This window comes from Neofelis nebulosa, chromosome 16 (assembly GCF_028018385.1).
Source record: "Neofelis nebulosa isolate mNeoNeb1 chromosome 16, mNeoNeb1.pri, whole genome shotgun sequence".
Lineage (NCBI taxonomy): Eukaryota > Metazoa > Chordata > Mammalia > Carnivora > Felidae > Neofelis > Neofelis nebulosa.
The window spans coordinates 59,016,267-59,028,729 of NC_080797.1; the positions used below are offsets into that span (position 1 = coordinate 59,016,267).

A 12,463-nucleotide genomic window follows, 5' to 3' on the forward strand; every position below is an offset into this window, starting at 1 on the left:
TGGTCAGATTCAAAGGGCACAAGGGTTTCTCCTAAGCGCCTGTGTGGGGTCACCCACTCACTCACTCTGTACTTTTCCAAACACAGAAGTTCTCCCTGGTGCCCCCAAATCAGGCTCTGGGCTAGAAGTTTCCTGCCCTAACTCAGAATGTCTTCCCGTTTTTCACAGAGCTGTCAGCCACAAAGAAACCTACTTCTAACACATCTGGGGTGAAGGGGAGGAGGAGCGAAGCAGACAGAAGGGAGGATCCAGAGAAAAGAAGGGTGCTAAAAATAGCCTTCCCTCTGTGGGTAGGGAGGAACCCAACACTGGGGGAGGGGGCTGCCCAGTGGGTGTGACCTTAGCTAATAATAATAGGCCAGGGTTTTCTCAGGAGGAGAGGGACTGGGAGGGATTGGGGAGGGTGGACAGAGAGAGAAGCTGCTGGTTCCTGGACACAGCGGTTCTGGGATAGGGCTCCCCACAGAGGAACTTTGCACAGACGGAGAGGGCTTTCTGATAATAATGTGCACTGTCTGTACTTTTCTTTGGCGGGAAGAGAAGAAAATGGGAAAAGCCATGACCTCGGCTTCAGGGCTCACGGCTGAACCCCACGAGGCCCCTTTCTGCCTTTGGCCAAAAGGACCAACCCCAGGCCGTGCGTGTGTCTTACCGAGGAGGTTGAGGGGCGTCAGGGGGCGGGAGAGGACATCCTGAAAGCTCTCCAGCCATTCCCGCTGCTCCTTCTCGCTGGGGCAGGTGAAGACGAACCTCCGCTCAGGGGTGATGATGGTGAGGCCAGCTTTCCAGCGGTTCCCTCGGATACCCTTGGGCAGGTCTTCATATACATCATACCCCTGCTCGTTGCTCCCAAGAAAAACCTGGCCCTGTTCAAAGGCATCCTGGAAATAGAAGACGTGTGGTCATCAGAGGCCACACCTGGGGCAGAGGGACACCTGCAGCCCTGCCATCCCCCCAGCTCTATTTTAGAAAGAGGTGTTTTATGTGCATGGCAGGGGTCTCTGCTGGGGATTCTGTTTGGTGGGACCCAGAATGTGAAAGGGTAAAAAAAACATAAATCACACATGTGATCTGTTAAAATAATACTTGACATTTATGGGCACCTTATATGCCCCAAGATTTCAAGCGGTTTACCTTAAGTAACTCATATAATCCTCATGGCAACCTCTGAGGAAGAAACTGAGGCACAGAGATTTAAGTGCTCTGCCCAAGGCATACCACTAAGTGGCAGGGCTGAAAGTTCTAAAGCCCACAGTCCTAACCACTAGCCTCCTGGTGACAAGTGAGCACTGGAAACTGGAGGACGAGAAATGACCTATTTAGCTGCATTGGCAGCATTTAGGATACACGACTTCCAGTAAGGCGCGAGAGAATAGCTCCACGCCCGGGAGATGACTTGGAGGCAAGCAAAGGTGGAGGTGTGTCCCTCGCTAGGCTTCTCCAGCCCTGTAGCTTCCCCCACGGTCCCCAGCTAGTACTGACCCCTCCTCTGCTTGGGGGTGCGTTGGAGAGGGGCCGGCAGTGGCTCTTACCAGTGGGTTCTTGTAATAGAGCAGCCTCCGCTCCTGGGGATCCAGGGCAAACCACCTTTTCTTGAAAGGTTCTCTCTGCTGCAAAAGAGGGAACCTCATACCAGGGTCAGCCGAGTGGGGGGAGCAAAGAGGTCAGAGAGCCGGCCTGGGCTACACCTCGGGAGCTGGCCAGTCCCCTCCCCCTCAGACACCCCAGGGCTCCTCCCTGAAGGCTCTGCCCACCCTCTCACCCCCTGCCAGCTGCGCCCCGTGCCTCTGGGTGCTGCTGTGGGTAGGAAGAGGCGCCCTCCTCCTTCTCAGGTTGTGGACAAGAAGTCTCAGAAAAAGGAAGCTGGGGAAATCAGAAGTAGTCACTGCTCAGCAATGCTGAAAGCGCTGGCCTTGGCGGAATTGCAACCGAGGTCAGGGGAAAGAAAGCCCCCGGCAAGAATCACCGCGGACTGGCTGTGCCATTGGCTGGTGAAGGCAGAAAACACAGTGTGCAACCCTTCCAGTCCTTATTAAGCTGCCCAGGGGCTTTCTTTCACACTGATTGCCTAACCCCTTCCACCGCAGTCTTGACAACCATCTGGTCAACATAGTACACCTTTAAAAAATCAAAAAGCATTGAGTTGCTGCTGCTTTGGGAGTTTGTTTTGTCTTGTTTTGTTTTGTTTGTTTTGTTTTGTTTTGTTTTGTTTTAGGGGGGCTCCCTCTGCTTTCCCTTCTCCTCCTCCCTTCCCCCCTTCCTCCCCTTCCAACCACCAGGACCCTCACCAGCCAGACTCCTGGCTTGGAGCCTCACCCTTCTCAGCACCCAGGCAGGGGCTTAGATACCCTCACCACAGGCCTCCAAGGGAGGTCCAGGAGCGGCGAGGCTTCCCTTCCTTCACAGATGAGTGCAGATGAGCAACACTGGGGGTTGGGGCAGGTTCAGTGAAGAGTAGGGGCTGAGTTGGAGGGAGGGTGTGTGTGCTGGGGAGGGGTGTGTCCCTGTGTGTGCAGAGGTGTGTTTTCTCAGACCAATCACAAGCCCCTGTCTCACTTGGACGGTCCCGGTAGGTCCCCACCACCAAGCACACAAGGGTTCTGGCAAGTGCAAAAGCTGTCCCCCAAAGAGTCCCTTTTCAGCTCTGCTCTCCCAGGAGTCGGCTCAATTAGATGGAGCCAAGGAGAAAGAAGCCGCCGGTGATGCTGATAAAGGAGGGGATGCCCATGGGTCGGGAGATGCACCAGCATGATGCTGGACCACATACCAGCTCACCAGTCTCCACTTGGTCTTTGGCCCCAAGAACTCACAAACACTGGGTTACTTCCCTTCCTCTTCCCACCCCCCTAGGTCCCCACTTTCCTACTTCCCAAATCCTGCCCTACTGCCTACTGGAACCAGGGCCCTGTGAGTCCCACAGAGAGCGGTGAAATGTACCTTTGGGCCCGTCTTTTCCATGAAGCCTTGTTTGAGGTAGTTCCTGGTGATGAGGGGCACGAGCTGGGGGAAGAGAGACATACACTGAACCCCTGACTCACATGCCAGGGGCTCAAGGCTCCCCAACAAAGGGGAAGTTTGGAATGGGGAAGGATGTGTGCTGGTGGTTCACGGGGCTATATTTGGAACGTGGGATGGGTGCAATATTAACATTTCACCAGAGGCAGACGACAGCATCTCTGTCATCAGATGTTTGCAGAGCTTACCGGCAGAGCCGAATCTTGGTTTAAGGACTTAGTCTAAGGATTCCTTCAGTATCCCCAAGAGGTAGACATTGGCGAGGCTCTGAGGAGACCCTCCTGGTGTCATCAGGGGGCATATTCTGAGGGTCTACTCTGTGTCAGGCTCTGGATGCCCTTCTCAACCACCGAGTGAGGTGTTTTGTTTTGTTTTTTAATTTTTTAAATGTTTTATTTATTTTGAGAGACAGAGTACGAGCAGGGGAGGGACAGAGAGAGACACACACACAGAAGCAGGGTCCAGGCTCTAAGCTGTCAGCCCAGAGCCCGACGCGGGGCTCGAACTCATGAACCGCGAGATCATGACCTGAGCCGAAGTCGGAGGCTTAACCGACTAAGCCACCCAGGTGCCCCGCGAGGTGGATATTTTTATCTTCGCTGGACATCTGAACACACCAGGCCCCAGAGACGTGGTTGGGGATTTTCCCTGAGTCAGGCTGCTGGTAGGACAGAAAGCTGGGATTCACACCTAGGGCTGCCAGACGCTAGACAGACACTCGTGGTTCTCCCGCCACTTCACCATGACACTGAGCATAAACATGCCAGAGCCCTCTGGCCAGGCCCCCGGCCAAGACCTGGTCCTTGCTGGGGATTCTGACGCAGGCCCACAGGAGATGGTAGCAGAGTAGGCAAGCAGAGAAAGTTCTGGACTAGGAGCAGGGGGACCTGGGATCTAGCTGCAGTTCTGACCTTGACAAGGTGTATGACCTTGGTAAGACCTTATCCTTCTCTGGGCCCATGTCCCCTGAGTAATAAGGAGACTGGATTGTGTGATCTCCAGGAGCCCTTCCGGCTTGCCAACCTATGCTCAGAGAGGTTTCCAGGAATTAACGCTGGCCCCCTATACCCTAGGGGGTCAAACTGGCAAGCCTAGAGCTTCCAATGACAGCCCAGGCTTCTGAGGGCAGAGGGGGTTCTCCAGAGCTCCAGAGCCCAGGACGGGACAAAGGGGAAGTAAAGTCTGGGAAGTCTGAAAGGAAGAAAATTGTGAAGAAAATAAACTCCCCTTTCCCTAAAATACATTCTACAGGCCTTAGTTCCTTCATTTGGAAAAAAGAGTCCCAGGCTGCTTAATAGTCTGAACCTGAGCCAGGGCAAGGCTGGGCTAGGGCTAGGGAAACAACCAGAAGAAGGCAGATCACATGGATGGAGTGCTGCTTGCTGTACCTCAGAAGCCTTGGCTCACTCGATTCTCACAACAGCCCTGGAAAGTAGGCGCTATCCCCATGGTGACAGAGGAGCAACCCGAGGCTCAGAGAGGTGAGGTGATGTGTCCCAGGTAACACATCAGCTTTTCTGACTTCAGAGGCCACACGTTTCTTAGTCTAGGACCACGTTCCACACTGGAACTCTCAGCTGTCTGACCTCTGCATCCCTAAGCTTGAGGCAGGTCCAGGCAGTTGTCCAGAACCTCACACATACCTGGGCACAGCAGGAGTTAAGGCAGCAGAGAGATGGGGGGGGGGGGGGTGGGGCACAGGCGGCGGAGATCAACAGTGGGTGAGGGGAGGCAAGAGGACATTGAGGAGTTGGCCAAAGACCAATTTCCTCTACAGGGGTCAGCAAACTTGGAGAGTCAGCCCAATGACTCAGGCTGAGAGTCTGCACTTTGTCCTCCAAGATCTCCAGTCAGCAGGCAGCACCCACAACGCCTTCCTCGCAGAGCGTGCATTCACCCATGCTGGGTGCTGACTCTGCAGACCCGGAAGGTCTTGACCCTTGGCTGGAATCGCTCCCAGGGAGTTGTGATCTCGGTGCATCACCAAGCCTGGAGTGGACACTCATTTCCAAAACTTAGCTCCCTGAAAACCGTGGAATTAGGGAGAATCTAAGCTTTCAAGGAGGGTCTAACAGTTTGGAATAAGAAAATACCGGGTTGGCGGGGGCACCTGGGTGGCTAAGTTGGTCGTGCATCCAACTCTTGATTTCGGCTCAGGTCATGATCTCATTATTTGTGAGTTCGAGTCCCACATCAGGCTCTGTCCTGATAGCACAGAGCCTGCTTGGGATTTTCTCTCTCTCCCTCTCTCTCTTTGTCTCTCTCCGTCTCTCTCCATCTCTCTCTCTCTCTCTCTCTCTCTCAAAAAAAAAAAAAAAAAAGTTCCAGGATTAATATGGCATCTCCACCCCCATCACTTATAAAATCCTCTAAGAGCAGGGCCTAAAGCAGACACCAGCCCATAGCTTCCACCTCAGAGCTGGAAGGAACCCTGAAGATGACCCAGACCAACCACCGTCTTACAGATGTGGGAACCGATACTTGGAGAAGTGCCATAACCAGCAGCTGTCAAAGAGCGAGTTAGTGACAGGGCATCCTTGAGAACCCAAGCCTCCTGGCTCGAGGCAGCATCCTCTGTCCCACACACCTGAGAGATGCAGACAGATGCCCTACATGTCTGAGGACAACCAAAATGAAGTTCTCAGGGTCACCGTTACCTTGGCCACAGAAGGAAGACTGTTCCTGTCAGAACTGTAATGGAGAAGATCCCATCACCTTCTCGAGACCAGAACACAAAAGGGCAAAGGGAGGACACTCGAATGGGAAGAGCACCTTTGGGTATTCACTTGACCTTCTTGGGACCCAGTTTCTCACCAATAAAATGGGAATGATTACCCCATCTCACTGGCTGCTACAAGGGATTACTGGATACGAGGGAATACAAGATAAAAGGTGCTGAAAAGCACTTTGAAAGCAGCACATTAAGGATCATTTGCACATTTCAGTGGGAGGAGGGGTCAGAAAGAGATGCACCAATCCCAAGCCCCTTGACACTAGGGACAGTGGCTATGCATCTCTAAGAGAGAGTCTCACCTGCATTTTGGAGGCTGCCTTGCCATGTGTGAGGCCATAACTCCCTGAAGAAAGGGTCTTTGGTTTCCCTCTGAGGTATCCACCCCCAAATCTCGAGGTCCTGTCCACAAACAAAGCTAGTCTAGCCTCTGAGTATTTTGGGGGTCAGCAGACAAGGAAAAGAGGTGGCAGGGAAGAGACTCAGAGGCTGGGGTCCACATTTAGCTCACCTCAGACTCTGGGAGCTCAGGAAAGGCCGTTTTTAGGTACTGCAGACGGGCTGCACGGAGGGCATTGAACCAGTCCACTATCTCCTGTGGAGAAAAATGAGGACATCAGCCTGTGAGATGGAGTGGGGGAGGGGGGCTGAGTCTGCTGGCAGGAAGCCGGCTGGGTCTTCAGGTTCAGCACATGCACACACCCCTCAGTTCTGCTCAGCGGCCGGTGTGCTGATCACAGAGCCCAGGCGCTCCCCGCCCCCCAGCAGATGGGAACCCTCGGACTTGGAGACATCCAGAGCCCGGGGGAGGAGGAAGGTGAACTGCACTAGAGTTCAGCATTGGCTTAATATGCATAAGAATCACCTGAGGGTCTCTTTAAAGTGCAGATTTGGATCCAGTGGGGTTTTTTTTTTGGGGGGGGGCTGAGATCCTGCATTCCTAACAAGCTTTCTGGTGATGTGATGCTGGCCAGTGGGACGCAATTGGAGGAGCAAGTGTCCTCAGATGTCGAAGATCGGCTCCCAAGGGGGGCAGGTGCACCTGGGGATTCTCCTCCGGTAGCAATGCTCATCACCTGGGGCGTAACTTGGGCCCAAGCCGGCTTGGACTTGTATCACACTGGGGGAATGCATCCTCGAGTGTGGGCCACCATCATCGCTCACCTGGTGAACCACCTGTCTAGCAGGCTCTGCCTTGGCTTTGCTGCTTTGCAATGCCCCCCCCCCCCCAACAGCCAGAGTGATTTTTTTTTTTTTTTCAGAGCAATTTTCTCATTGACAATGCAACCGTGTCTAGCTTAGAGCCCTCTCTGCCACCCTCAGGAGAAAAATCTAAGTATGACTACTTTGCCCTCTGAGCTCTCTCCATACAAAACCATTTGCAACCCTCCCAATCATGTTGTTCGTCCTCGCACATTCTGCCCCGCCCACCCCTCCTCCCTCCCCCCACACAGAGCTTCTACTCATCCCCAAGTTTAGTTTAGTTGTTGTAATGGGTTTCTGCCCAGTCCAAGCCCTGCTTCTGTGAGAACCACCCCACCCATTCTCACCCACTCACCACTCACCCACAATTGCAGCCACATTTGCAGCTAAGAGCCTCCCCTTCTTGGCCACAGCAACTGGGCCAGAGCTGGGCCAATGTAGAGGCTAAATTGGGCTTACCAGGTTCCTTCTCCCAAGAATTTGGAATGGGGGAGCCGAAAGATTGTTCAAATAGCTGCAGTGCTACACCTTGATGTAATACGGTGATTGAGAAATTCATTTGACTATGGTTTCCCAGGAATGCAACATAATTACCATTTCTCTCTTGCCAGCCAAGCACACTGGCCTAGTATTCCAGAGTTCAGAGCTCTCTTCGCCTGGGAATTAATAAACTTCTCAGCTCCCAGACACCAAAGGAATGGGGCCATTCCAGAAAAGACTCACCCAGACCTTCACTTTGGTCACTAACTGGAGACCATGGGGCCAAATCCAACCTGCATACGTGTTTGTTTGGTTCCTGAAGTTATGTTTGTTTCAATCCTCTATACAGGTTTTCCTGCTTTATAGCCTTCTAGCCATCTTCACTGTTTTTTTTTTAAGTTTATTTGTTTATTTTGAGACAAAGAGTGTGCGAGCAGGGGAGGGGCAGCGAGAGAGGGAGAGAGAGAGAATCCCAAGCAGGCTCCATGCTGTCAGCACAGAGCCTGACGAGGGGCTCCATCTCACAAACTATGAGATCACGACCTGAGCTGAAATCAAGACTTGGATGCTTAATGGACTGAGCCACCCAGGTGCCCCATCCACTTCACTTTTCAACTACCTACCTGGCTCCTGCAGGCATGAGTTTGCAGCTTCTATTTATGCCTCTCTAACAGAGTGGCTGGGCCACTGAAGGGAAGAGAATGGCCAGACCCAAGCTGTCAGATGCTCTACCACTGGGCAAATGGGAGGGGCCAGAAACTGTAAGTATCAGAGACCTTGGGCACCTCAGCAAAAGCCCTCGTATAGTGATTGGCACAGAGGGGTGGCCCCTGGCATCCATTGTGGACGTAGGGCAACAGCAGAGAGCCCACCATGGACCAAGAACCAGGGCTCTCCTCCACGTCTCCCAGTCCCAAGATTCTGGTAAAACCAAGGGAGGAAGTCAAGAAAGAGGGTTGATATTAGATTTCTTGCCACTTTGGGGAATGGGGGTCCTTGAATTTAAATGTTTATTATTTATTTTTGAGCGAGAGAGAGTGCAAGCAGGGAAGGGGTAGAGGCCAAGGGGGAGACAGAGGATCAGAGGCCAGCCCCATGCTGTCAGCACAGAGCCCAGTGAGGCGCTGGAACTCATGAACTGGGAGATCATGACCTGAGCTAAAGTAGGACACTCGGGGTGCCTGGGTGGCTCGGTCGGTTAAGCGTCCGACTTGGGCTCAGGTCATGATCTCACAGACCGTGAGTTCGAGCCCCGCGTCGGGCTCTGTGCTGACAGCTCAGAGCCTGGAGCCTGTTTCAGATTCTGTGTCTCCCTCTCTCTCTGCCCCTCCCCTGTTCATGCTCTGTCTCTCTCTGTCTCAAAAATAAATTAAAAAACGTTAATAAAAAAAATTAAAAAAAAATAAGTACTATGTTTACTTGCACCTCAGGTGTCATAGAACAATGTGCTCCTGTTAAGACGGCTCACTGCTCTCTCTGGCTCTCTCTCTCTCTCTCACACACACACCACAGTTCTTGACTCTAATCTCTCAGGAGGCCCAGCCAGATTTGTTGCCCTTAAAATAAACACCCTTGTATATTTCCCATTCATGCTCCCTTTAAGCTGATTTGAGTGTCCTCTTTTTCAACATATTCACATAATTTTTAAATAGAAACTCTTTCCTCTGGAATGACTTTTGACTGCCCCGCCCCCAAGACTAGGCCACTTACATGCTTCCTGTGTGACCGCAGCATGACTGACAGCCCATCAACACGGTATCAGCAGGTGCCTCTTTCCTCATCTGACTCCCTCCCCAGACTGAGATCCTTGAAGCCTGCCCACGGCTCTGCCCTGTTCACTACCACACTCTCTAAACCTACAGCAGTGCTTTGTATACTGAAAAGACCCAATAAGGATTCAAGGAAAGAGTGAATTCATGAATGAATAAGTGACAGAGATGTGAAATTGCCCGTAAGATTCTTAACCTTTTACAACTGTTACCATCATGTGCCAATAAATCATTAGCAGCAGTTAATGTTTGAAATGCATTTCACCGTACTGAAATGCTTTCACATTCATGGTTCATGGTCACTCAACCCTCAAAACCCCTCGGGGAGGCGGGTGTTCTGATCTATAAACGCAGATGGAGGAGGCGAAGGGATGTGCCCCAGTAACACAGCCCAGAGCGGAGGACCCAGGGCTCCAGTTTCTGATTCCGAACCCCTGTTCCTCAGACTACGCCACTGGGAACTCTGCCCAAAGCGTGAAGACAGCGTCCCAGTGCTAGTGCCGCTTGGGAAGATCTAGCCCCTGGGTCAGGTTTCTGGCTCCTGCTGCCAAGGATTCTCCTTCCAGCAGGGCCACGTAGAGTGGTAAAATGGACTGCGGGACCCAAGAACCATAGTCTGGGTTAATGTGCCCATGCCTCAGGGACATAGGGTTAAAACATTTCCAGGATTGTTTTGAGGATTAAGAAATGATGTATTGCACGGGGTGCCTGGGTGGCTCAGTCGGTTGGGCGTCCGACTTCAGCTCAGGTCATGATCTCAGGGTTCGTGAGTTCGAGCCCCACGTCGGGCTCTGTGCTGACAGCTCAGAGCCTGGAGCCTGCTTCAGATTCTGTGTGTCTCTCTCTCTCTCTGCCCCTCTCCTGCATGCACTCTGTCTCTCTCTCAAAAATAAATAAACATTAAAAACTTTTAAAAAAGAAAGAAAAAAATGCTGTATTGTGGGGTGCCTGTCTAGCTCAGGCAGTACAGCATGTGGCTCTTGATCTCGGGGTTGTGAGTTCAAGCTTCACGTTGGGTGTGGAGGCTACTTAAGAAAAAAAAAAAATGAAGACATAAATGATGTATAGCGATAGCCAAGAACAGTGCCTGGCACAGAATTAACATGTACTCACAAAATGTCAGACCTCACCTTTACCCCCACCTCCACTTAGCACATGACTCCCAAGTCACATGACTCTGCTCATTGTGACCCAGATTATTCTCTTGGGCCTGTACTATTGGCTTGCTCTTCTCTGACAGAAGCCGATTTTTTAAAAATGTTGATTTATCTTGAGAGAGAGAGGGAGAGAGAATCCCAGGGCAGGGGTGGATCCCACGAACTGTGAGATCATGACCTGAGCTGAAGTCAAGGCTCAGCCGCTTAACTGACTGAGCCGCCCAGGCGCCCCTGTTTTCTTAAACTTTAATGTGCTTAAGGATCACCTAGACAGCCTGTTAAAATGCAATTTCTAATTTAGTAGGTTCAGGTGGGCCTGAGACTCCGGTCTAACAAGCTCCCAGGTGATGCTAATGCTGTTAGTACAGGACCACAGGACCACCTGCTGAGAAGCAAGGCCTGTGCATTCACTGCCACCTGGTCTTCCATCCACTCCTGCTGTGTTCAGACTCCCTGCCTTATCTGGATTGGCCGTCCCTGGGCATAGTCCCTCCTACCAACTGGACTCCCCTGAATGGCTGTGTACTGTCCAGACACACCCACAGTACCTAATCTCCCTAATCTCGCTCTGCCTTCCTCACACAGCCATCTCAGACCGGGAGGTGACAACAGACGAAGGCCAACTGGGGCAGCAAATCTCAAGAGCAGCTGAACAAGGGAGCTGCGGGGTGGGCCTGCAGAGTCCTGGGGTGCAGGCGGGAGGCTGGGGTAGCCACACGGCTCGGCTCACCTTCCCACTTTCGTGGTACACGAACAGGTTCCTGATGTGGCCCTCTCTCCTGTAGGTGATCTGCAGCCCGTGGGGGTTCCCTATCTTCTCTGTTTCAAAGGTGGCATTCAAGTCTCTGATGCTGATGACAGCTTTGGGGCCTTTACCCTGAAAGAGAGGAAGCAGGTGACATCTCACCACCTTCACCAAGGCCTTAATGCCAACAGATAACCAATCTGTAACTTTTCAGGGCTTCTAAATGTTCTTGCTCTAATATCAAGATGCACAGAGGTTCTACTGCTCCCTGCATTTAGGTCATCCCACCATTCCTACTCAATCAGATTGGCTTCGCCGAGCTGGAAAGGGGCTTAGACAGACCTGAACTTAGGACTTGTCAAACTTTTTAGCCACAGATTTTTTTCTGAAGCAGTTCCTCTATGGAAGCCAAACCAATAAAACAGATATACAGATGAAGGCAGGTGTGGGGGCCTTGGGGCACTCCCTCCCATGCTCCACTCTGTTGGCAGGGGTCTGGAACACAGGTTAAGCACTAATTGATGCTAAGCAAGGAAAGGAAAAGAATACTTTCGTTCGTAACTGATGAGAGAGGAAAATGACACAGGGGCGCCTAGGGTGGCTCAGTCGGTTAAGCACCCGACTTCGGCTCAGCTCATGATCTGGCAGTTCATGACTTCAAGTCCCGCGTCAGACTCTGTGCTGACAGTGTGGAGCCTGGAGCCTGCTTCAGATTCTATGTCTCCCTTTCTCTCTGCCCCTCCCCTGCTTGCAATCTGTCTCTCGCGCGCGTGAAAACAAACATTTAACAAAAGAAAAAAGAAAATGATACAAACCCTCTAGACCTGTGCCAGCCATTAACCACATGTGACTATTTAAATTAAGATTAAATAAAAATAAAACTTCAGTTCCTTATGCCTAGTCATTTCAAGTGCTCAAGTAGCCACGTGTGGCTAGCGGCTAGGGTATTGGACGGGGCAGACATAGGACATTTCCATCACTGAACAATGTTCTGTTGGATAATCTTCTCTAGAGGGAAATTTGGTCATATTTATTAAAAGGTTCAGTATTTTGCCTTGAGTCACAGCTTCACATCTAAGAATCTATCCCAAGGTAGTAATTGCATCACAATGCAAACATGTGTCTCAAAAGATGTTTGCTGCTGTGTTTTTTAGAATAGTAATAACGGTGGTGGCAGTAGTAGAAGAAGAAGAAGAAAACCTGTTATTTAAATATACATGAGGGATGGGGCGCCTGGGTGGCTCGGTCGGTTAAGCGTCCGACTTTGGCTCAGGTCATGATCTCCTAGTCTGTGGGTTCGAGCCCCGCGTCGGGCTCTGTGCTGATGGCTCAGAGCCTGGAGCCTGCTTCTGATTCTGTGTCT

The 12,463-nt window shown here is 51.7% G+C and overlaps 1 protein-coding gene across 6 annotated transcripts in view; it reads right to left on the bottom strand.

Annotated features, from left to right (window-relative positions):
* The window catches only part of ADAP2 (ArfGAP with dual PH domains 2), a 34,667-nt gene that overhangs the window by 5,909 nt on the left and 16,295 nt on the right, over window positions 1–12,463 (bottom strand). For 4 of the 6 annotated variants that reach the window (XM_058704470.1, XM_058704469.1, XM_058704468.1 and 1 more), the window contains exons 6-10: window positions 11,086–11,232; window positions 6,258–6,341; window positions 2,938–3,000; window positions 1,533–1,610; window positions 653–881 (exon numbers count right to left, since the gene is read on the bottom strand). In XM_058704470.1, the coding sequence (XP_058560453.1) occupies window positions 653–881; window positions 1,533–1,610; window positions 2,938–3,000; window positions 6,258–6,341; window positions 11,086–11,232 (601 nt within the window). The remainder of the gene's footprint in view (window positions 1–652; window positions 882–1,532; window positions 1,611–2,937; window positions 3,001–6,257; window positions 6,342–11,085; window positions 11,233–12,463) is intronic. The other 2 variants (XM_058704472.1, XM_058704471.1) reach the window with 2 other exon arrangements.